The sequence below is a fragment of the Esox lucius genome, chromosome 18 (assembly GCF_011004845.1).
Source record: "Esox lucius isolate fEsoLuc1 chromosome 18, fEsoLuc1.pri, whole genome shotgun sequence".
Lineage (NCBI taxonomy): Eukaryota > Metazoa > Chordata > Actinopteri > Esociformes > Esocidae > Esox > Esox lucius.
In genome coordinates, this window is record NC_047586.1 from 2,415,830 (window position 1) to 2,437,872 (window position 22,043).

The following is a 22,043-nucleotide window of genomic DNA, read 5'->3' on the forward strand; positions in this document are numbered from 1 at the left end:
CTTGGAATTTCTATCTGCAATATTGTGCTACTGGTCTGCGTTCCATCACAGAGAACAACGTTTTCATCATCGCTTTTAAGGTGTTCTTTCCCCGCAGACTTGCTGAACTAGCTCAAATATTGCAATGTGTTTGTTGCACCACTGGAATGTGACTACGCTATGTGCCGTTCAATAGACAAACTCCCTTTTACAGTGATATACTATCTTAGGATTATGTCCAGTATAGCCAATAAAGGGACCAACGTTTCTTCCTAAACGCAAGACACCTGCTTATCTATTCTCGAACAGCTGGGTGATGTCCTGGATCAGAGGCCACTGCATATCTCTCCAGTAGCCACTGAAAAACTCTTTTGGGATGCGCAGAAGTAGCCCATCCAAATGACATCATCCCTCTTGCTATCTACTGGGCTGTGTGTTTTCTCAAAGCTTCCAGTCTTCCGGGAGCCTTCCCTGTTCCGGGATTTGGAGGAAACCTGACAAAATGCATCTGGGAATGTCAACACAATTAAACTGACAAAGGGAGTGGTTTTAATGTCTGTTGTGACGTGACCTCTACAATAACTTGATTTGTGCCAGCTAGGTTCAGTGGCTCTGTGGGGCTTGTAATTAGTGGGATAACTGAGTGGGTCACTTGGCCAGCATTGCTAGTTTAGTCCAGTTACGAGTCAGGCTATACCATCTCAAGGTTTCTTTCGGTTAAGAATTAAAAAAAAAAATCATTTTATTTATGCACATCTGGTCAGCAGAGAAGGACGTGGGTTGTTCAGAATGGTGTCAACTTTGTGACCCCTGTAGAGCTCAGCTCCGCTTAGCGTTACGTTGTGTCAAGGCAGGACGACGCTGTAACGTTCAGAGGGGGAGACTTTCTTTTAAATACAAGGGGAGGGGTCAAGTGGATTTCTTTTATGTTTGCGCATTATTTTGATTGATGCCTGGACTCTAACCAGCCCCCCTCCCCTATTAAATAATGAACTCTCCCTTACTGAGACAACCACGCTCTATTTTTAACCGTCAACTTGAGCGGCCTTCTATACTCAATCTCATGCCAAATGCGTCCCAACAACCACTTAGCTGTCGAAGTAGCTCATATCTCTTCCTCTAGTCATCATAGTCTGAGTACTGGGCAACTGGGCCTGCTCAGATTTGTTTCCCATTGCCCTGGATGTAATGGACCCTCCACAGCTCTGTGGAAACCCCTGTTTTCAATGTACAGAACTTCATATCCCCGAAATCACTCAAATTACTATTTTATTTATGTAGTTACCTGTAGCCTGAATGTAGCTCTTGCATAAGTCAATTTAACCTGTGCAGAATGTATACCATATGTATGTAGCCTGTATGTAGTCTTGGTGTTGTTTATATGAATGTAGCCCTTATGTAGCTTGTTTGTAGTCCATATGTAGTTTGTACATAGCCTATATCTAGCATGTATGTACTGGTGTGTTCCTCTCTGAGGAGATGGAATGTTGAATAAATGCTGAGCTGTAACAGGTTCAGCTGTGCTTCACTGTGTGTCAGAGTGTGGCATCTTCTGAAGTGAGCATGACCCTGGATCTGTATGTGTGTGCGCATTGGGGGGGTTTGTGTGTATCTGTGTGTGTCTGTGTGTCTGTGTGCATGTGTGTGTCTGCCTGCCCTTGTAAAGCAGAAAGAATCTACAGTTTGAAGTGACCGTTTGCCTCTCTATCCTTTATCACCTCACTATCCTCTATCACCTCACTATCCTCTATCACCTCTCTATCCTCAATCCCCTCACTATCCTCTATCACCTCACTATCCTCTATCACCTCACTATCCTCTATCACCTCACTATCCTCTATCACCTCTCTATCCTCTATCACCTCACTATCCTCTATCACCTCACTATCCTCTATCACCTCTTTATCCTCTATCCCCTCACTATCCCCTATCACCTCACTATCCTCTATCACCTCACTATCCCCTATCACCTCTCTATCCCCTATCACCTCACTATCCTCTATCACCTCACTATCCTCTATCACCTCACTATCCTCTATCACCTCACTATCCTCTATCACCTCTCTATCCTCTATCACCTCACTATCCTCTATCACCTCTCTATCCTCTATCACCTCACTATCCTCTATCACCTCGCTATCCTCAATCCCCTCACTATCCTCTATCACCTCTCTATCCTCAATCCCCTCACTATCCTCTATCACTTCACTATCCTCTATCACCTCACTATCCTCTATCACCTCTCTATCCTCAATCCCCTCACTATCCTCTATCACCTCTCTATTCTCTATCACCTCACTATCCTCTATCACCTCTCTATTCTCTATCACCTCACTATCCTCTATCACCTCACTATCCTCTATCACCTCTCTATTCTCTATCACCTCACTATCTTCTATCACCTCACTATCCTCTATCACCTCTCTATTCTCTATCACCTCACTATCCTCTATCACCTCACTCTACTCTATCACCTCACTATCCTCTATCACCTCTCTATCCTCTATCATCTCTCTCTATCACTTCTCTATGAACTCTCTATTCTCTATCATCTCTCTCTATCACCTCTATGAACTCTCTATCCTCTATCATCTCTCTCTATCACCTCTATGAACTCTCTATACTCTATAATTTCTCTATCATCTCTCTCTCTTCTATCACCTCTCTCTACTTTATCACCTCTCTCTTCTATCTCCTCTATCACTTCATTATCTCTTGATCAACTCTCTTTACTCTTTTGCCTCTCTTGTACTCTTATGTTAACTCTCTTGTTCAATTATCTCCTATATCATCACTTTCTATCCCCTATCACTTCTCTCTCTTCTGTATCACCATCTCCTGACTCACTCTTTCCCTATCTCATACTCTAGTTTTACCACCCACTCTTTCTCTCTGTCTCTCTCTCTCCTTCTCACTTTGTCTCTCTCGGCAATAAATCCCTGTCTCATTGGCTGCTGAAGTATGAGGTTTGACACACCTGATATTCAACCTTTTACCGGACATCACTGTCTTTTGTTCTCTCTTTACTTCCGCTTCCTCTTTTCTTGTTCCTCCTTCTGAGAGCTCTACTGTTGCATGAAGACACATCAAACTTCTCAGCGTTGACCTTCTCCTCTCTCTCCTCTCCTCTCTCCTCCTCTTCCTCTATCCTTTCCTCTCCCTCTTCTCTCCCCTCCTTTTCCTCCTCTCGCTTCGTCTCCTCTCTCCTCCTCTCTGCTCCACTCCTCCTCTCCCCTATTTCAGTGGTGTGGAAAACCTACTAACACTCTCATTCACCTCCTGTCTGAGCATATACCCCTCTCCTCATCAGGATAATCTGGCCGACAAATGACCTTAATATCCCACTGAGCTTAGGCCTAGGCATTCTCCCTGTGAGATAACATCATTCATGCAGTCTAAAGTATCTGTATTTTTCAGTTAAAAGAAAATGCCCTTTTATTGGTTTCCAACTAAATAGAAATGCCCAAGAGTCATTATTTTAAATGAGATGGCCAGCCAGAGAGGGTGTGCTGTTCTAGAACGGTACTGTTCTGGTGGAATGTTTTGCTGGGAGGTTCTCACTTTTGTGCAAAGAAGCTCAAGTACATTTGAAAACATTGTGGCTTAATTAGAACTAACCCCAAACCAGTTTCTTTTAAGAAGGAGGCCTAGCCCATAGGGAACTCGGCTATTGTGAAATAGTGGAACCTGTAGCCAACAGACCATGTGCTTTTCCTTCAGGACCAAAAATACTGCGTGATGGCGTTCTATTTTTAGCTGTTGTGAGTGGACACACTGAAGAAGCATTTCAAGCTGGTCTAATGTTATTGGTTTCACTGGCAGGTATAAGAATAAATGCTAGGGAACATATGTATATCTTTTTTTTACTATAAAATATTTGACTTAGCTAAGATGAAGTTTCTTTCTTGTGTTCGTAACAATGACATTTAAATTCTCTGCTATCAATCCCTTGTGGAAAAACTGGGACCCTTGGTCGTGTTACAGTTCTGCTGTTCTGCTGCTCCTTAAAGGGACTCTTCCCTCACACCAGATCTCAAATAGATAACTTCCACAAGTGTTAACTTCATAGACCCACATGTGTTAACTTATTAGATCCACAAGTGTTAAGTTATTAGATCTACACGCGTTAACTTATTAAATCCACATGGGTTAACTTAATAACTGAGTTAACACCTGTTAACTCAGCAGATCCACACACGTTAACCTCAGTAGATCCACATGTGTTTTAACTTAATAGATCCACACACATTAACTTATTAGATCCATAAGTGTTTACCTAGTAGATTCACACACGTTAACTTATTATATCCACATGCATTAACTCTGTAGATCCTGCATTAACTCAGTAGACCCACATGCATTAACTCAGTAGATTACGCATTAATACAGTAGATCCACATGCATTAACTCAGTAGATTACACATTAATATAGTAGATCCACACATGTTCAAACTGAAATTAAATGGCTCTAAACTGTCATAAATCTCACCGTCTAAATGTATGTTAAAACATTTATTAACAAAAATGGAATGACCTCTGCAAGTCATTATTTCATGCCATCAACCGAACATCAACTAAAATATTTTGGGACCATGTTGAAATTGCACTGTTGAGACACTGATGCAGGAGGTGGTTTGTGACCACTCCGGCTGATTTCGCAGTTACGCTTCAGAAACACAGTTCTGCTTTGCAGATATTGGCCTTCCCAGGTGTCAGTGTGTGTGTGTTTGTGTGTGTGTTTGTGGTGATCAGTGTGTTCTGCGTAGATACAGGGCATAAACAGGGTACATACACATTAGATACTACTGTAGGTAGATATAGGGTAGAAACTGGATAAATAGTGGGTTGATACATGGTCGATACAGAGTTGATACAGGGAAGATACTGGGTAGATACTGGGTAGATAATGGGTAGATAGAGTGTAGATACAGGGTAGATATAGAGTGAAGGGCAACGATGTCCATGGCCATCGTGAAATTCCTATGCTGGATACAATGTTGATACAGGGAAGATACAGGGAAGATACCAGGTATATACAGGGTAGATACTGGGTAGATACTAGGTAGATACTGGGTATATACAGGGTAGATACTGGCTTGATACAGTGTAGATACTGGATAGATACAGGGTAGATACAGGGTAGATACTGGGTAGATACATGGTAGATACAGGGTTGATACAGGGTAGATACTGGGTTGATACAGAGTAGATACAGGGTAGATACTGGGTAGATACAAGGTAGATAATGGGTAGATAGAGTGTAGATAATGGGTAGATACTGGGCTGATACAGAGTAGATAATGGGTAGATACAGTGTAGATACCGGGTAGATACTGGGTATATACAAGGTAGATACTGGCTTGATACAGTGTAGATACTGGATAGATACAGGGTAGATACAGAGTAGATAATGGGTTGATACAGGGTAGATAATGGGTAGATACAGTGTAGATACAGGGTAGATACTGGGTTGATATAGGGGTAAATACTGGGTAGATACAGTGTAGATACAGGGTAGATACAGGGCAGATACAGGGTAGAGACAGGGTAGATACTGGGTAGATACATGGTAGATACAGGGTAGATACAGGTAGATACAGGGTAGATACAGGGTAGATACTGGGTATATACAGGGTAGATACTGGATAGATACAGGGTAGATACAGGGTAGATACTGGGTAGATACATGGTAGATACAGGGTAGATAATGGGTTGAGACAGGGTAGATAATGGGTAGATACAGGGTAGATAATGGGTAGATACAGTGTAGATACTGGGTTGATACCGAGTAGATAATGGGTTGATACAGGGTAGATACTGGGTTGATACAGAGTAGATACAGGGTAGATACTGGGTAGATACAAGGTAGATAATGGGTAGATAGAGTGTAGATAATGGGTAGATACTGAGCTGATACAGAGTAGATAATGGGTAGATACAGTGTAGATACCGGGTAGATACTGGGTATTTACAAGGTAGATACTGGCTTGATACAGTGTAGATACTGGATAGATACAGGGTAGATACAGGGTAGATAATGGGTTGATACAGGGTAGATAATGGGTAGATACAGTGTAGATACAGGGTAGATACTGGGTTGATATAGGGGTAAATACTGGGTAGATACAGTGTAGATACAGGGTAGATACAGGGCAGATACAGGGTAGAGACAAGGTAGATACTGGGTAGATACATGGTAGATACAGGGTAGATACTGGGTAGATACTGGGTTGATACAGAGTAGATACAGGGTAGATACTGGGTAGATACAGGGTAGATACAGTGTAAATACAGGGTAGATACTGGGTAGATAATGGGTAGATACTGGGTAGATAATGGGTAGATACTGGGTTGATACAGAGTAGATACTGGGTAGATAATGGGTAGATACAGGGTAGATAATGGGTAGATACAGTGTAGATACTGGGTTGATACAGAGTAGATAATGGGTTGATACAGTGTAGATACAGGGTAGATACTGGGTAGATACATGGTAGATACAGGGTAGATACTGGGTAGATACATGGTAGATACAGGGTAGATAATGGGTTGATACAGGGTAGATAATGGGTAGATACAGTGTAGATACTGGGTTGATACAGAGTAGATAATGGGTTGATACAGTGTACATACAGTGTAGATACATGGTAGAGACAGGGTAGATAATGGGTTGATACAGGGTAGATAATGGTTAGATACAGTGTAGGTACAGGGTAGATAATGGATTGATACAGGGTAGATATTGGGTTGATACAGGGTAGATACTGGGTAGATACAGGGTAGATACTGGGTTGATACAGAGTAGATAATGGGTAGATACAGTGTAGATACATGGTAGATACAGGGTAGATAATGGGTTGATACAGGGTAGATAATGGGTAGATACAGTGTAGATACTGGGTTGATACAGAGTAGATAATGGGTTGATACAGGGTAGATACAGTGTATATACCGGATAGATACATGGTAGATACAGGGTAGATAATGGGTTGATACAGGGTAGATAATGGTTAGATACAGTGTAGGTACAGGGTAGATAATGGATTGATACAGGGTAGATATTGGGTTGATACAGGGTAGATACTGGGTAGATACAGGGTAGATACTGGGTTGATACAGAGTAGATAATGGGTAGATACAGTGTAGATACATGGTAGATACAGGGTAGATACTGGGTAGATACCGGGTAGATACTGGGTAGATACAGTGTAGATACTACGTAGATACTGGGTTGATACAGGGTAGATACTGGGTTGATACAGGGTTGATACTGGGTAGATACAGGGTAGATAATGGGTTGATACAGGGTTGATACTGGGTAGATACTAGGTAGATACTGGGTAGATACATGGTAGATACTGGGTTGATACTGAAGTGTCGGTTAGGCCTGAACCCCTTGGTGTCTTCAGAGACCATAAAAAACAGCACTTGAAGTCCTTTTCGCACATTTGATTTGTGTGCTAAAAGAAAATATGTAAAATGTGTTTGTGTGTTATAACTGCTACCCCCATAGATCAGAGTTCAGCAGTCCATCTAATAAAAGTCTGGTTGGCCCCGCCTTCAGGTCTTTCCATATATCACAGCACCAAGGGGGGATTTAATGACAAAAATGAAGTGAGTGTAAAGGACACCTCCTGCAACTGTCATCAAATACTAATACAAACTCACCCCTGTCCCTCCCTCCCATCCTATCCACCCACACCCCTGCATACCTCTTGCCTCCCACTAGCCCCCCCCCCCAACTATATATAATCTATTTATTATATAATATATACATTTTGCCTTCATTCTAAGACGTATTAAAATACATAGAAAGATTACTTTTAGCTAAATAACATTAGTATGATTCAATGGCATTTGTTGAACTAAGAAGCGTCATTAGAAGCAACATTTCTAACATTCCAATGACAAGGCCTAAGTATCGGACGATTGTGGTACATGGATATTGGTATCGGACAAGAATCTCCTAATTAAAATACGGGGCCTCCCTAGTTATCACCTTCATTTAAATAGGAAAGTAGAACCTTTCTTCTCCAGTTCACGATGACCACACCTGCTGGGCAGCAGCCCTGTCACAGCAGAGGAACGTGTTTCCTGTGACACCACATCCTGTCTGCAGTCTAATCACCTGCTCTTTCATGTCCAGTCACGCTCAGCTCTAACAGTCTGGAACCTAACCAGCTAGAAACTGGCAACTACAGTATTATCAACTTTGCGTTATTCATGTTTTAAACCTCAACAGTAAAACATGTAATCTGAAGAAATGTTGCATCTACAAGCAAAAATATACTTTTAGGATAAACAACTGAATGACTAGTTCGACTCCACTGTATGACATACCTCATTAATTTAATTCATGAAAAGTTCTTGGGTTAAGGATTTGAACGTTGCCTGGATGTAGGGCTTGAATATAGCTTGGATATAGGGTTTGAATATAGCCTGGATGTAGGGTTTGAATATAGCCTGGATATAGGGTTTGAACATAGCCTTCACGTAGCAAAGGGTCATTCCTCCCTGCTGCCACAGATCCAAGCACTTTGGTCTCCTAGTGGACGTAGGGTTCTACTGGAATTGATACAGGAACACTTAGAAAGGTGAGATACCAGGTTGACTGTCTGTCACTGTAGTTCCCAGGGCCCAGTTTGGGAATAAGCTAGAGACATTGTTATTAACATATCTCATCATGTCCGTGCCAGGGAGCCGGAGGGAGAGGGTTGTGTTGTGTGTTCTGCCAACTCTTTGTCCTAATGGACTTGCTGCCAAATCCTGAGCCTGTCATTTCCAGTGCAGGCCTGATGTGGTCCAGCGTTTTGAAGTCCACACAGTTACATTTTCTTTAGCCGGCACCAGATCACTCCACAGAGCAACAGGAGGCATAATGAAGTCCTCACCCTACACTATATCTGTGTGTTTATGTGTGTATCAGTGTGTGTGTGTGTGTGTGTGTGTGTGTGTGTAACATCATGTGTAACATCATGTGATGTGGTCTATATGTGTGTGTAAACGTTTGTGACCGCTGTTCTCCATAATCATAATCTGTTATACTTCAGAACTGCAGCACCATGTTTTTCTCTGGCATTAAATCATACAGTAACATCATAATGTCATCATATAATAATATAGTTTATATTTCTATGTAATACAACATTACAGCACCCATGGATTATTCATTAGGACACAGACCCAGAGAACAGGCTGTATGCATATTATTACATAGCTATTATATAATGACACTGGGGGCGGCTTGACAGGGCAAATCTCAGCCGCCGACAAACCTATCAAGAGTGCCGAGAGGCTGCCATCACTACAGGACCCACTCTCCCGCTGGCCATGGAAAGTGGCATCCGTGACACAAATTCAAAGACCCCATCGCGGAACACATAAGGGTCAAAGGACCAGAAAGCCCCGGCTCGGTGTAGACAATTCCAAGGCCCCATTGAGGAACGGTGCTAGTCTGCGGTGCCAAGCACTGGAGGTGGACAAGCTACCCATAGGTCAAGGGGTCAAAAAGCCACATAGAGAGCAGCTTGGCCTTGGAGTCACCGAGCAGGAGGGCTGGACTTCATAGGATGTTTCGAAGCAAAAAACCAAGCTGAGAAGTCCAGGGAACACTCTATAGACCTCTGATAGAAGTGTGTCAAGGCACAAATCTGGGGATGGTTATAAAAAAAAGTGTTAAAGCATTGAAAGGTCCCAAGGGCATGGTGGTCTCCATCATTGTGAAATGGAAGAGGTTTGGCACCTGCAAGACTCTTCCAAGAGCCAGTTGTCTGGCCAAACTAAGTAACTGGGCCTTGGAAGGGCCTTGGTCAGGGAGGTGACCAAAAACTCAGTTGACACTGTAACAGAGCTTCAGAGATTTTCTGCGGAAATGGGAGTACCTAAAGGACAACCATCCAAAAAGATGATCTGCTCTGATGAGACATTCAGGCCTGAATGCCAAGCACTTCGTCTTATGGATACATGGTACCACTCATCACCAGGCTAATAGCATCCCCAAGGTGAAGCGTGGTGGCAGGAGCATCATGTTACAGGGGTGATTCTCAGCGGAAGAGACTTAGAGACTGGTCTGGGTTGAAGGAAGGATGAACGAAGCAAAATGCAGAGGTCCTAGAAGAAAACTTGATCCAGAGCTCACAGGACCTCAGAATAGGGCAAAGATTCATCTTTCAGCATGACAACGACCCAAAGTGCACTGCCAGCAAAACACAGAAGTGGTTTGGAGAAAAGTCAATAAATGTTCTTAAGCACCAAGCCAAAGCCTGGACTTGAACCTTATTGAATACCTGTGGGGAAGCCTTAATATTTAGCAACAATTCCCATCCAATTGGACAATGCTTGAGTAGAGTTTCCAAGAAGACTCAAAGGTGTAATCTCTGCCAAAGGAGCTTCTACAAAATGTGAATAAAGTGTCTGCATTTTTTTTTTCAATACATTGGCTCAAATTTAAAAAATGATGGGTATTGTGTTTAGATTGATAGGAAACCAAAATAATTTTATCAATTTCTAAGTCTACAAAACAACAACATGTGGATAAAATGAAGCAGACTGAATAGTTCATTAAGGCACTGTACAATAAAGTATGTAAGTATGGTTTGGCCTTTTGTCATATTCATAATCACTGGTATATATGGACAGAAGAACACTTGAATGCAAGATTTAATGTTTTACAAGTATGTTTGGTGTTTTGTACTAAGAGTTTTGATACACGGCTCCATACTATTGATAATAGTACCAAAGCGACTAATAAAAAGTGGAACAATTTGTCTTTAGATTTCTATGTATACTTCTGGTTAATGTCTTGATGGAATATCCACTTGCAGCCAAGTGTTAGCCTCCTAGCAAATGCAATATGTATGCAAATATTTCTGTTGACATAGTTAATATTTTTCAACGCCTCACCTCGCAAGAATGACAAAACTGACTTTATTTCTAAAATGTTTCATGAAATCCAGTTTCACCTACAGCCTCTAACAGCAACTCCAATGGGTTTGGGATAGTTGAAGATTTGACGATGTCAAACTGGCCATTATGCTTTCTCCAAAATGTAGGAATTTTGCAGGAAGTCAGTCAGATTTCTGTATGAGGTCACGCACATGTTTAATATAGGCCAATATGCATCCCTGTTAATCTTAGGGCCTGCTAGGCAAATCTAAAGGTTTAATTATTGAGTTATGAGCTACAGTTTGTTCACTGAGTTAATTTGTAATTTTTCACACATGTGGAATTTACTGCACCTCATTAACAGTTGAAGGGAATCAAACAAATGTAATTATAAATGTGTTTCCTTCAAGTTCCCACCGGAGCGACAAGACTTCCATAAGCGGACATTTTTCTTAGCTTGACGTAGATGCCGCCCACTTCAGCTGTTGTTTTTCAGTCCACTCCTTCATTAAACGGCACTGCGGGCTACAAAAACCATCCCGTCCCATCAACAGGCAAACACACCGCCGCACGCCCGCCCGCCTGGAGGTTCCTGTCAGGTCGGGGGTTCTGGTGAACGGCGACACCCCCGAGACATCTGCTGTGAGTCTGTTGGCCGACGCGGGTTCACGTTATCGAGGCAACGGGCAAAATCGTCCAGAGATCCCCCCCACCCCCCCCAAGACGGATTGTGTGACAGTTTTGTCACCTCGGGACATGGTTGCAGGCAAGTGTTAATGTCCTCACCTCAGCTGGTAACTACCAACTTGACTGACTGACTGTGTGTGTGTGTGCGTGTGTGTGTGTGTGTGTGTGTGTGTGTGCGGCAGCGGTCCTGTCACCTGTCACTCAGAAACAGCAAGCCAATCATTCCGGGGTTCTAGAATTACCCCCCTCCCCCCACCATGTGGCTCTCTCTCGTCAGCTTCTCAGCTTCGCCGTGACACCCACTCGGGACCACACTCCCCAACTCAGTTCTGCAGTGTTAGCGGACCGGCCTGGGATCCAGCATTGCCGCTTGCTCTCTGCTTCACACGCACACACCTCTGTGCTTGATGCACACAGCCAGTTGCTGTGTGTCAAACAGGTACTCTGATTCACAATATGTGTCACAATATCATATTTTATTTGGCTGTCCCTCTAAATACCAGGGGCCTGATAGAGCAATGTGTGTTGCCTGTGTGTGTGTGTGTGTGTGTGTGTGTGTTGGTGTGTGTTCCGTGCAGTAAGTGTGTGTTAGGTCACTTGACCCACCATGGACACAGATTATAAAGCAACACCAATAAGTCACACTGTGAAAACAAGACACACACACAATGTTTGCCCTATTCACTAAATAGTGCATTATAGTTCAGAATCTAAAGCAGCTGGCTCATAAGGTTCTGGTCAGTATTTAGGCCAGAAGCTAAAGCAGCTGGCTCATAAGGTTCTGGTCAGTATTTAGGCCAGAACCTAAAGCAGCTGGCTCAGAGGGTTCTGGTCAGTATTTAGGCCAGAACCTAAAGCAGCTGGCTCATAGGGTTCTGGTCAGTATTTAGGCCAGAAGCTAAACGGCTGGCTCATAGGTTTCAAATCAGAACTTTGGTCCAGAACCTAAAAGGGCTGGCATGTAGGATTCTAGTCAGTACTTTAGGCCAGAGTCCAACTGGGCTGCTTCTAGTTAGAACCAGGGCACTACTTAGTGAATATGGAACTCTTTTAGATTGACACAGACTCTTTGGTATGGGAAATACAGTAATACATGCCTCATAACAGCCTCAGAACTGTTGTGGTATGTTGTTCATTGTTTCTGCACACTTCCAGTCACTGTGCTAACGCTAGTTAGCATTGTCATGCAATACTTTATATTTTTCTCTGCTGTAGATAGAGATTTAAAAACGTTGTCCACGTGTTCCTCTGACTCAGGGTTTGTAAAGGATGTGGTGGTGGTCTGAGGTTATAAATGTTCATATAGGCAGCGTATTAGTCCAGAGGTACTGAAGTGCTTGTTGTGTAGGTCCAACTTCCTCTATATTAACAAGATGAGACAAATGTCTGCATGTTCCAGAACCCTCCCAGATCCAGACCCCTCCCAGATCCAGACCCCTCCCAGATCCAGACCCCTCCCAGAACCAGACCCCTCCCAGAACCAGACCCCTCCCAGAACCACTGTTTCAACTGTTGTGGCTTCTCGGAAGCTTCTGTCTATTAAGTCCTTTAATTATAATATGCAGTGAAAAAACACAGGTACCTAATAAAAATATCCTTTAAGTCAGTGGAGCTGTATGTTCACACAAACAGACACTGAAGCTGTTCCTCACTCCATCTCTCTCATTCTCCCAAAGATCTATGTCTTGTCAGTCAAACCAAACCATCCTCCCTAAGAAGTCTATTGCCCACCAACCTTGGAGGTTATGGGGCCTCAGCCCAAGTGTGCAGTGACCTGTGAAGCCCCTCCTCCTGACTGGCTGGCAGCCAATCCGAGCGTCCGAGAGTCAAACAGGAAGTTGGCCTGCTGACCTCCACTGAGCATGCCCAGACTATCCGTCCGGGTTCCACTGGGGGAGGAGCCAAGGAAAGGGTTCTGATTGGCTGCTGCGGCAGCTGCCATCTTGTCTGGGCTGGCGGCAAGGCGGGGGGATGGCGGAAAGGCGTAACCATAGAGACCGTACGGGGGGGAATGGAGGCGTAGGCTTCCATAGCCTTGGGGGGTGGGGTTTTGTAGGTAGCTAATCTGAGAGGGGGGGAGGGATAGAGAGCAGAATCCTTCACTGTCATAGGCTGATGGTCCTCTCGACGAAGTTGGGGTGAAGGGCTCAGATAGGTTGCCGTAGCGATGGAGAGGGTGTGTGTGTGTTGGCCGGCTGCAGGTGTACTCCGGGGGGGAGAGCGGGCACACCTGGAAGGGGGAGGAACAAGGAGAGGAGGGGAGCAGGTGCGATGATCCCACACCTCCATGAGCCCCGGCAACACCTGTAGACAGAAACATTAGAAAATGAACATATGCTATCCAGGTATTATTAACCCAGTGCATTCAGGGGTTTGTAGTTCCATAAACAATCACCTTGTTTCATTCCAGGGATGTCTTCAAAAGTTAAGGTCCGAAGAGTTGGACGCCAGAATGCGTAGGATTCTACCAGGGCCTCCAGACCCATACTGCAACACACAGATCCAGAAAACATAGAGTCAATCTAACTTCTCCCAGCAGGCTTTGCTGCGGCAGACATTACAGGGCCCAATGGCAGCCATTTTAGCGTCTGGTGGGGCCTCAGTGGTCTCCACGGAGATGGAAGGTAATGAGGGACATAAACGCAGCCGTGTGATTGGCCACAGACAGTCCTGCACGACGAGGTAATGACTTTCACACAGCTTTAACAACCAATCGCATCACAGGAGCAGGAAGCCACAGGCTCTGTTTTATTAGGTGGGGCTCACCTCACCACCGCCTTCTCCCTCCATTACTCACCCCTTCTCCTCTCTCCCCTTTCTTTTCTAAAGTCTCTCTCGCCCCCTCAGCAGTTGAGTAGTGGGGTGCTGTGGTATGCAGTGTGTGTGTTTGCGTGTGTGTGTGTGTTTAACGTGAGCGTTGTGTTGCCCCTGGTTAGCGTGAGGATAAAAGCCCCTGCAGGTTCATAACCATGGTGATAATTTAGACAAGCTGCCCAGAGCCTCTCTGATTGGTCGGAGCCTTCAGCTTATCAGAGCACAGCTTATTTAGCAAACTGTCTAACTCTTCCTGTCTAGGGTTCAAACTCACGGCTACAACTCTGTAACCCCCCCCCCACCCCCCCCCACCCCCCGCCCGCGTTCTCGCTCTCTCTGTCTTTATCCCATCCGACACTCTCTTCATTCTGCCCCCTTTTCCTTTCTCTCTCTCTCTCCTCTAACCCTCAACAGGTCCTAACTAATGGCTGCTGCCGTAAGCCCCCCAGCTCCTTTTCTCTCCCCCCTTGTACTTTCTTCCTTCCTCTAATGGTTTCTAGTGTCTCAGGGGACTGTTGCAGGGCTGGAGCTTTTTACTGCAGTGTGGTTTTACTGCTGGGTTTATTTATCTGGCAATACAGTATAACGTCGAGGCTTTAAAAAAGAGTTAATGTGTAACTGGCTGTTTTCATATTTTGTTGTCTTGAATTAATTTGATTTTAAATATCGACAGAATGGCACGTTTCTCCGCTCAGATGTGATGTGTTTCCGGGGTTTGCCGTGAACCTGCCCACGCTGTCCTTTCATCAGGAAATTGGAGGACAGTTGTGGTTTCAGTGCTTCTCGTGTTACAGGTCGTAGGTGGTAACTTTAGATTAATGGAAGCTGATGTCGTTCTATGATGTTGTAAATATATCTTGATGCTACGAATAGAATTACTTTTTAAATAGTTGATATATTATTTTTTGGAGGGGAAATAATTGTTGGAGATCAAAAAACAACTGCAGGCTGCATTTGCACTAAAAATGTATGCAGACATTATAATGGGCTAACTGTATTTTTAAAATAACTGCCCATTTTGCGGCAAATTGACTTTGAGTAACAAATCAGTCTGTGAATAAGCCCCAGTGCATGTCCTAAACATCTGTTTGCTCTACTGGATCCATCACTACAAAACCAGAACACTTTCAAATCCCAGAAATTATAACATTACATTTATGGAATCACTTTTCAAAAATAGATGTAATGCTTGATTGTTTTTGTAAGCTATAAACATGTAAACTGCAGCTCTACAAAATAGTGTAATAATGGAAACACAAACCATCTAAACCAATAACAGACTGGTACAACCCAGCGCTCCATTCAAGTGTAGGACAAACTCACCGGTTTCTGCCAGAGTCTCTGAAGCCTTTAGCAAAGGGGTTTCTGTCAATCTTCAGCCTGGTGATCTGAACACAATAACAACAATGACATATTACCGTGATGTAATTCTATTATAATTCTATTATAAAAAAATCTATGGATTGGTCTTGGAATATGTGTGTGTGTGTGTGTGTGTGTGAGACAACAGTAAGGTCTGTCGGTGTAAAACCAGATACCCGTTGAAATGATTAGAGGCCTGATGATTTAAATCAATTACAAATCATTAGAGACTAAGTAAAAATATGTTTAAAAAAAATAATTTGAGACTAGCACAGAACAGCAAAGACCAGTAGAGAAAAGTAAAACTCAGTTGATTCTACTATAGGAACCAGTAGAGACAACTAGAGACCAGTAGAGAAAAGTAATGATCGGTAGAGACTAACAATGTCCAGTAGAGTCTAGCACAGACTAATGAATTTCAGTAGAGCCTAATAAACTACAATAGCGGCAAATCAACTCCTGTAGAGAACAGAAGAGACCAGTAGAGACCAGAGGACACTAATAAGCACCAGTAGAGACCAGAATAGACTGCTGCCTTCCAGGTTGACTTCCTTGTCCAGCATTTGGTGACAAAATGTCTGATGTGTATTTAAGGTTCAGTAAAAAAAATTCCAGACAGCCCCTTAGAACCTCACAACTCCATGTCTTCCTCTCTATTTCTCTGTCGTCACCAAGGGGGATCTGATCCAGTCTCTTTGGTGTAAATACCAAAGGTTTTCTCTGACAGTCTCCCTTCCCTCTGTTCGGAGGTGTTAGCACAAGGTCAGCAGAAGGTGATGTTAACGTTGCCTCGTGTGAATGCTCCCTATGGAGGTTGGCGTGACCATGGCGTGTTACCTGTTGGTTTTGGTACGCTGTAACGGTGGTGAAGATGGTCTCCGGGAAGCTGAGGGTTGTGGTTCCGTCTCCCTGGGGAACCACTCTAACGGGAGACAGCTCCTCGCCACACTCCTTTCGGATCACGTGCACACGTGGCTGGTACTTGTGCATGGAGTGGAGGATTATCTGAACACACACAGTTAGAGCACAGTTATAATCGGTAGAAATATATTCAGCCACATCACAAAACGCACACAAACACTTGCACACAAACACACACACACAGTTGTATAGGCAAGCATTTAAGCAAACACTGGTACATAAAAAATGCCAGTTTTGTCTAGCCTGAGGGCTTTGTCCAGAATACAGCTCAAAGTCTGATTTAGAAAATGCTCTAATTAAACAAACTTTTTTTCTTCTGAAAGCATTCCAGATACGATCTCAATAAACAGAGTCGTTTTACTCAGAATATTAAGAACATGATAATAAACGCTTGATGAATATCCTATTTCAGGAAGGAGTTCCTATGTCTTCTAAAATTAAATCTCCTCTCAAGCATCCCCAGTTTGAAATGTTTACATATTTTCATTATAATATTATGATCCTGATTTATTAGAATCAACAATTAAAAATATAATGTAAATAATAGGCTGTATAGCTCTTTTTTTTAATAAATCTATTCATTTATTTTCCTTCTATTTTATCTACCAATGTAAATAGAGGTATGGCTAAGAAATTAATTCGAAAATGTATGTTCATAAGATCTTATTCATTCATTTAGCTTGTCTTATGTTTCACATTGTTACTTTTTGTTTTGCCAGGGAATAATCCATCTTTCCATGCACCCCATCCACTCATCCATCTAGCCAATTAATTAAGTCGAATTTAGTGGATTTAGGCAGGTAAAAATACAGTCTTGAAAAGGTCGAATGTTATGGACCTAGATATAGATCATGTATCTATAAAGAATACAATTCCATGTATGTGTTTCGGTAACCTACGTGTCCCTGGTCGTCCAGTTCGTTATTGGTCAGTTTGAGCTTGTCGAAGCTGATCACCTGACGCATCCAGGTCTCACCAGAAGCCGGCGAGTCCGGATGGATGTACACACGCGGAGGAACTGGGGAGTCCGCGTTTCCCGCCACCATCCATTTGGAGCTGTGATACACATACCTAAACAGAGAGAGAGAGAGACAGAGAGAGAGAGAGCGAATGATAGAGAGAGAGGGAGAGAGAGCGATAGAGAGGGAGGGTGAGAGAGAGAGAGAGACAGAGACAGAGAGAGACAGAGAGAGAGAGAGAGAGCGAATGATAGAGAGAGAGGGAGAGAGAGCGATAGAGAGAGAGAGAGAGAGAGAGAGAGAGAGAGAGAGAGAGAGCGTCGAAAGTGTTGTTTTTTGCGTTCCTGTCATTGTAACATTTGTTAGTTGACCTTCAGGGATGAGAGGTTGTCAGGTTAGTTGTTCAAAAGGCGTTTCTATTTTCCCAAATGGTACAAGGATACAATAACCCGCGTTGTATTTCCCCGCTCTCTGGCCACCTACAAAATGTTGATCCTCTCACGAGTTTTAGGCTGCATCAAAAACAAAGGATCTGCCGGTTCATGCAGCAGCATCAATGTTACCTCGCAAAACAATCCGGGCTGACCCAAAAAACATCCCGGCCTAGAGCCCCGAAATCCCGGGTCTGGTGACACCCTGGGCAGAAAACGGTACAGCCTACAACCTAAGATTTATGTGACCTGAAGTTAAAAATCAGGCATAGGGCCTACAACATAGCATCACTATCAACAGAGGATGGGTTAAGAGGATACACATTTGGCCTACTAATACTACTAAACTATATTATAGCAGGTTTTAACGGTATTTCTTGTATTCACTTTTCGCGGCGCGCACTTCGTTTACATTGCCCAGGGTTCTGTGACATGTATATTAGAATGACATTACATATTTACCTAACACACACACACACATATATATATATATATATATATATATATATATATATATATATATATATATATATATATATATAATATTTACCAAATATAGAGATTTTTCTAACCTGTATCGTTTGTTGTCGACGGGGATGATGTCCATGGCGATGTAATACTGCTGGTGTGGGTCCAACCCCGAGATCTTCACGCGCATGGCAGGGAACATCCGCCTGCGCGGAGGAGAAAGACTCTATGTCACACATCAAATGCTCACATTAATAGGCTACATATATCAATATAATGGAGCACTTTAAAATTGCCGTCCAAATCATTGAGTGGTAAAAAAAAAAATGCAGCATTATATGTTCCGTACAATTTATATATATATATATATATATATATATATATATATATATATATATATATATATATAATCAGCCTTTAACCTAGTATAGGTCTACCATAAGATTATTTTGGACCAAGGCCTGTGAGAAAATAAAAACCATTAATGTAGGCTAGGGTAAAATTAACTTAAATATGTTCTATAAAATAATATTAAAAATGTTCAAACATTACTGTTAATATTATTAGTCCAAGGAAATTTGCCTTGGCTATGTCAAAACTATTTGTTTTTATTTATTTCAGTGTCTTTTAAGAATGTATATCTAAGATGAATAGGCCCAATCATAACTGATTTTATTCTAAAACATTTGCACTTCCTTTCAACTTTTTATTTTTCCTTCATCCTGCTTCCTCGGTGAATATGTGATAATGACAATGTGGTGAATATGTGATAATGACAATGTAGTGATAATGTTAATAAGTTAACGTGCTATTTATTTTTACTCTCACCTTCCCGCCTTTGTGATAATCATCTCCGTACCGATCTCGTGAAACCGTTTCCAGAGGTCGGAGCCCTGCAGATCCACGCGCATCTCCTCTCCCAGAACCGGTACCGGGGGCGCGCGCTGTGCCTGGGCCTCCGGGCGAGGGCTCTCTAAAAGCACGTCAAATCTCTCCGCTAAGAAAAGACAGAGCGGATCACGAGAACGTGTTAATTTAACAATCTAATATAATCGTCTAATATACTGTATAGTCTAGAGACTGCATTAAGTAGCCTACAGTTATTGACTGTGAAAGAAGAGAGTGTTTGCTCGCGTGCACGTGTGTGCAGGCAAGTTTGTGTGTGCGAGCGAGAAGGTGTGCGCGATTGCGCCCATCAGATATAAGCGTGTCTCTCTAAATTAGTAGGTAGCCTAACGGACCGCCACTGTTCTGCTCGTCTAGACCAGGCTCGTCCAGACCGGGCTGCCCGTCCGGCTGTTCAGGCCGTTCAGGCCGTTCACAATTAGTCGACAATATTCTATGGACCAGGTCACAAACCAATTGACCTAAACACCATGACTCCCAGTCATGTTATAATGCGTTGCAACTCTATAACTGTTATGTTAAGGCATGAATAAAGGTGAAAAGAATATGATCAGTTACAAAATTAATATAATAATATTCTATATAATAATTGTTCCAGTCAAACTAACAAACAGGCCTAAATATTGACGTCATATCACTCAGAGCAAAATTTCTTTTTTTCTGACAGATATAGGCTATTGTTGAGCAATAGCGGTTTTATTATTTCTATTATTTTACCATTGAGAAGTTTATAGTGTTTCAGTGTTTTTAACACGCGTGTAAATCTCGGTTCGTATAATGGTTCGGTTCGACGGCCATTTTCCTGCCGGTAATATCCCCTCGCTAATTGGCCTGTTTATGATTGTAACAAGACTCATAAAGCGGCCGATTAGTCACACGCATAGTCCCTCTATTTACTAGACCAATAACCGGATATTATATCAGATCTTTACAGTAGAGCGGTGACCAAAGTGATCACATAATTCATGTTTTAATCATTATAAACGCAAACATAGGATACTTGGTTGTTGAAGGTCAATAATTACATTTAATTTAATTTATTTTTTTAACTTCATGTAGGCCTAGTGGCCTTTTAGTTATTGTCAAGAATCAGGTTCAGAAACGCCTTGTCTTATGTTGGTGGGACAATTCAAAAAATAAATAAACTCCCCCTATTTAGAGCAGGTCAACGAGTAAACAAGGCGTAGGGTATTAGTTAAGGTATTTTAATCGTGTTCCGTTTGTGAATAATAATAAAACTGTGGTCAAGAGTTTATGACATGCAGGTGTGATTGTTGGTGGAGTAAAGGAGCTTAGACGGAGTGGAGTGGCGGCCCTTGTGGTGTTGTATATGTGAGTAGCTGGTATTTTAGTTTCTCTGGGTAGCCATGAGGGTTATTTTAACTCTTCTGCGGTTGTCACCAGTCCACGATAACCGGAAAGGTCATTACTTACGCGAGCCGTCACTAACACACTCTATCTCGCTGCCACGATCACTGCCGCGGTCGCCCGCCCTGTCCTCTCTCTTCCCTCCGGTACTGGCCAGCTCCAACAACTCGGTGTCGTCTCCAAGACAGCACACCCCGGTCTCCTCCTCCCCGAGCTTTCGTCTCTTTTCCGCCCCGATCAGAGCCTCCACCGAGAACGCGTGAGCCTTGACGCTCAAAGTGCACGGAGAGCGACGCTTCTCCGCCATTCCACCAATAACGGGAGTAAAAGACGCACGAGAGGAACCAAGGAAAGAGTCGCTCTAAACAAAAGTGAAGTGAAGTAAGATGAAAAGTTCACCCAAAGGGCATCCACGGTAATCTTGTCCTGAGGCCCGTTGCTCGGTGTTTTGGGTCTTTAGGACGCTCCTCTCTCCGTCAGCTATAAGGCCCGTTCAGGACTGACATTGGAGCACAACACAGTACCGTTCTACTGGCCCAGTTACACACTCTCTCGCTCTTTTCCACTTTGTTTCTCTCTCTCTCCCTCTGTGTCTTGTTTTTCTCTCTCTTGTCCGCAGTAATGAAGCGCGAGCTGCAAGTGAAATAAAACCTCCGTTATGCGTGTGAGCTGAACGCGTGCGGACGGCAGTGGCCGGGTTTGGGAAAGTGTCAATAAGCTGAGGGGTACTGGAGGGCTGGGCAGCCAGCTGTCAATCACTCTGAACCCGGGCCAATACTAATCCTGGTTTGATTGAAGTCCCGCCTCCTCTTGCTATCGGGTGCCGCCTTAATGTGGTAAACGGAAAAGGGGGCTCCTGAGCGAACCGCCTGGGTGGAGAGCGCGCATTCTCGCACCCCTGCCCGAAATGCTCTAAATGTTTGTCAGTTACACCCGCACAGAAGCCCCCAGCGCAGACAACATGCTTCGGTCAGGTTCATTAATTAATCACATTTTAGAAGAAAAAAACATGTTTTTATTATTGAAATAAAAATGTTTAGCTAATTAATATAGCCTGGGACTAATTACAATGTAATTTAACATATCTAACTTATTTACCTAATTAATATGCATATTAATATAATAAACCATTGTATAAAAATGGCATTTACCCACCCACAATTGTTTATAGTGATCAGTGTTGAAACGCAGTCTGATGGGTTTTATGATTTAAACCCGGTATAACATCTACCAGGAGGCCCCGAGCCTGCCGCCTTTTCACCGG

General features: G+C 43.1%; 1 protein-coding gene across 2 annotated transcripts; it reads right to left on the reverse strand.

Annotated features, from left to right (window-relative positions):
- Positions 1 to 12,009: 12,009 nt before the first annotated feature.
- Positions 12,010 to 21,488, reverse strand: tbx18 (T-box transcription factor 18). Of its 2 annotated transcripts, none has more exons than XM_020056044.3 (8): positions 20,846 to 21,488; positions 19,334 to 19,478; positions 18,610 to 18,711; positions 17,547 to 17,718; positions 16,564 to 16,731; positions 15,688 to 15,752; positions 13,946 to 14,037; positions 12,010 to 13,854 (listed from the first exon to the last, which is right to left on the reverse strand). In XM_020056044.3, exons 1-8 carry the CDS (start codon positions 21,084 to 21,086, stop codon positions 13,304 to 13,306), a joined length of 1,536 nt encoding a protein of 511 aa, XP_019911603.1. In that variant the 5' UTR covers positions 21,087 to 21,488; the 3' UTR covers positions 12,010 to 13,303. The 2 variants fall into 2 exon arrangements, with proteins under 2 accessions (XP_019911603.1, XP_010902595.1); XM_010904293.5 differs by having other exon boundaries at positions 19,334 to 19,502.
- Between the last annotated feature and the right edge of the window lie 555 nt (positions 21,489 to 22,043).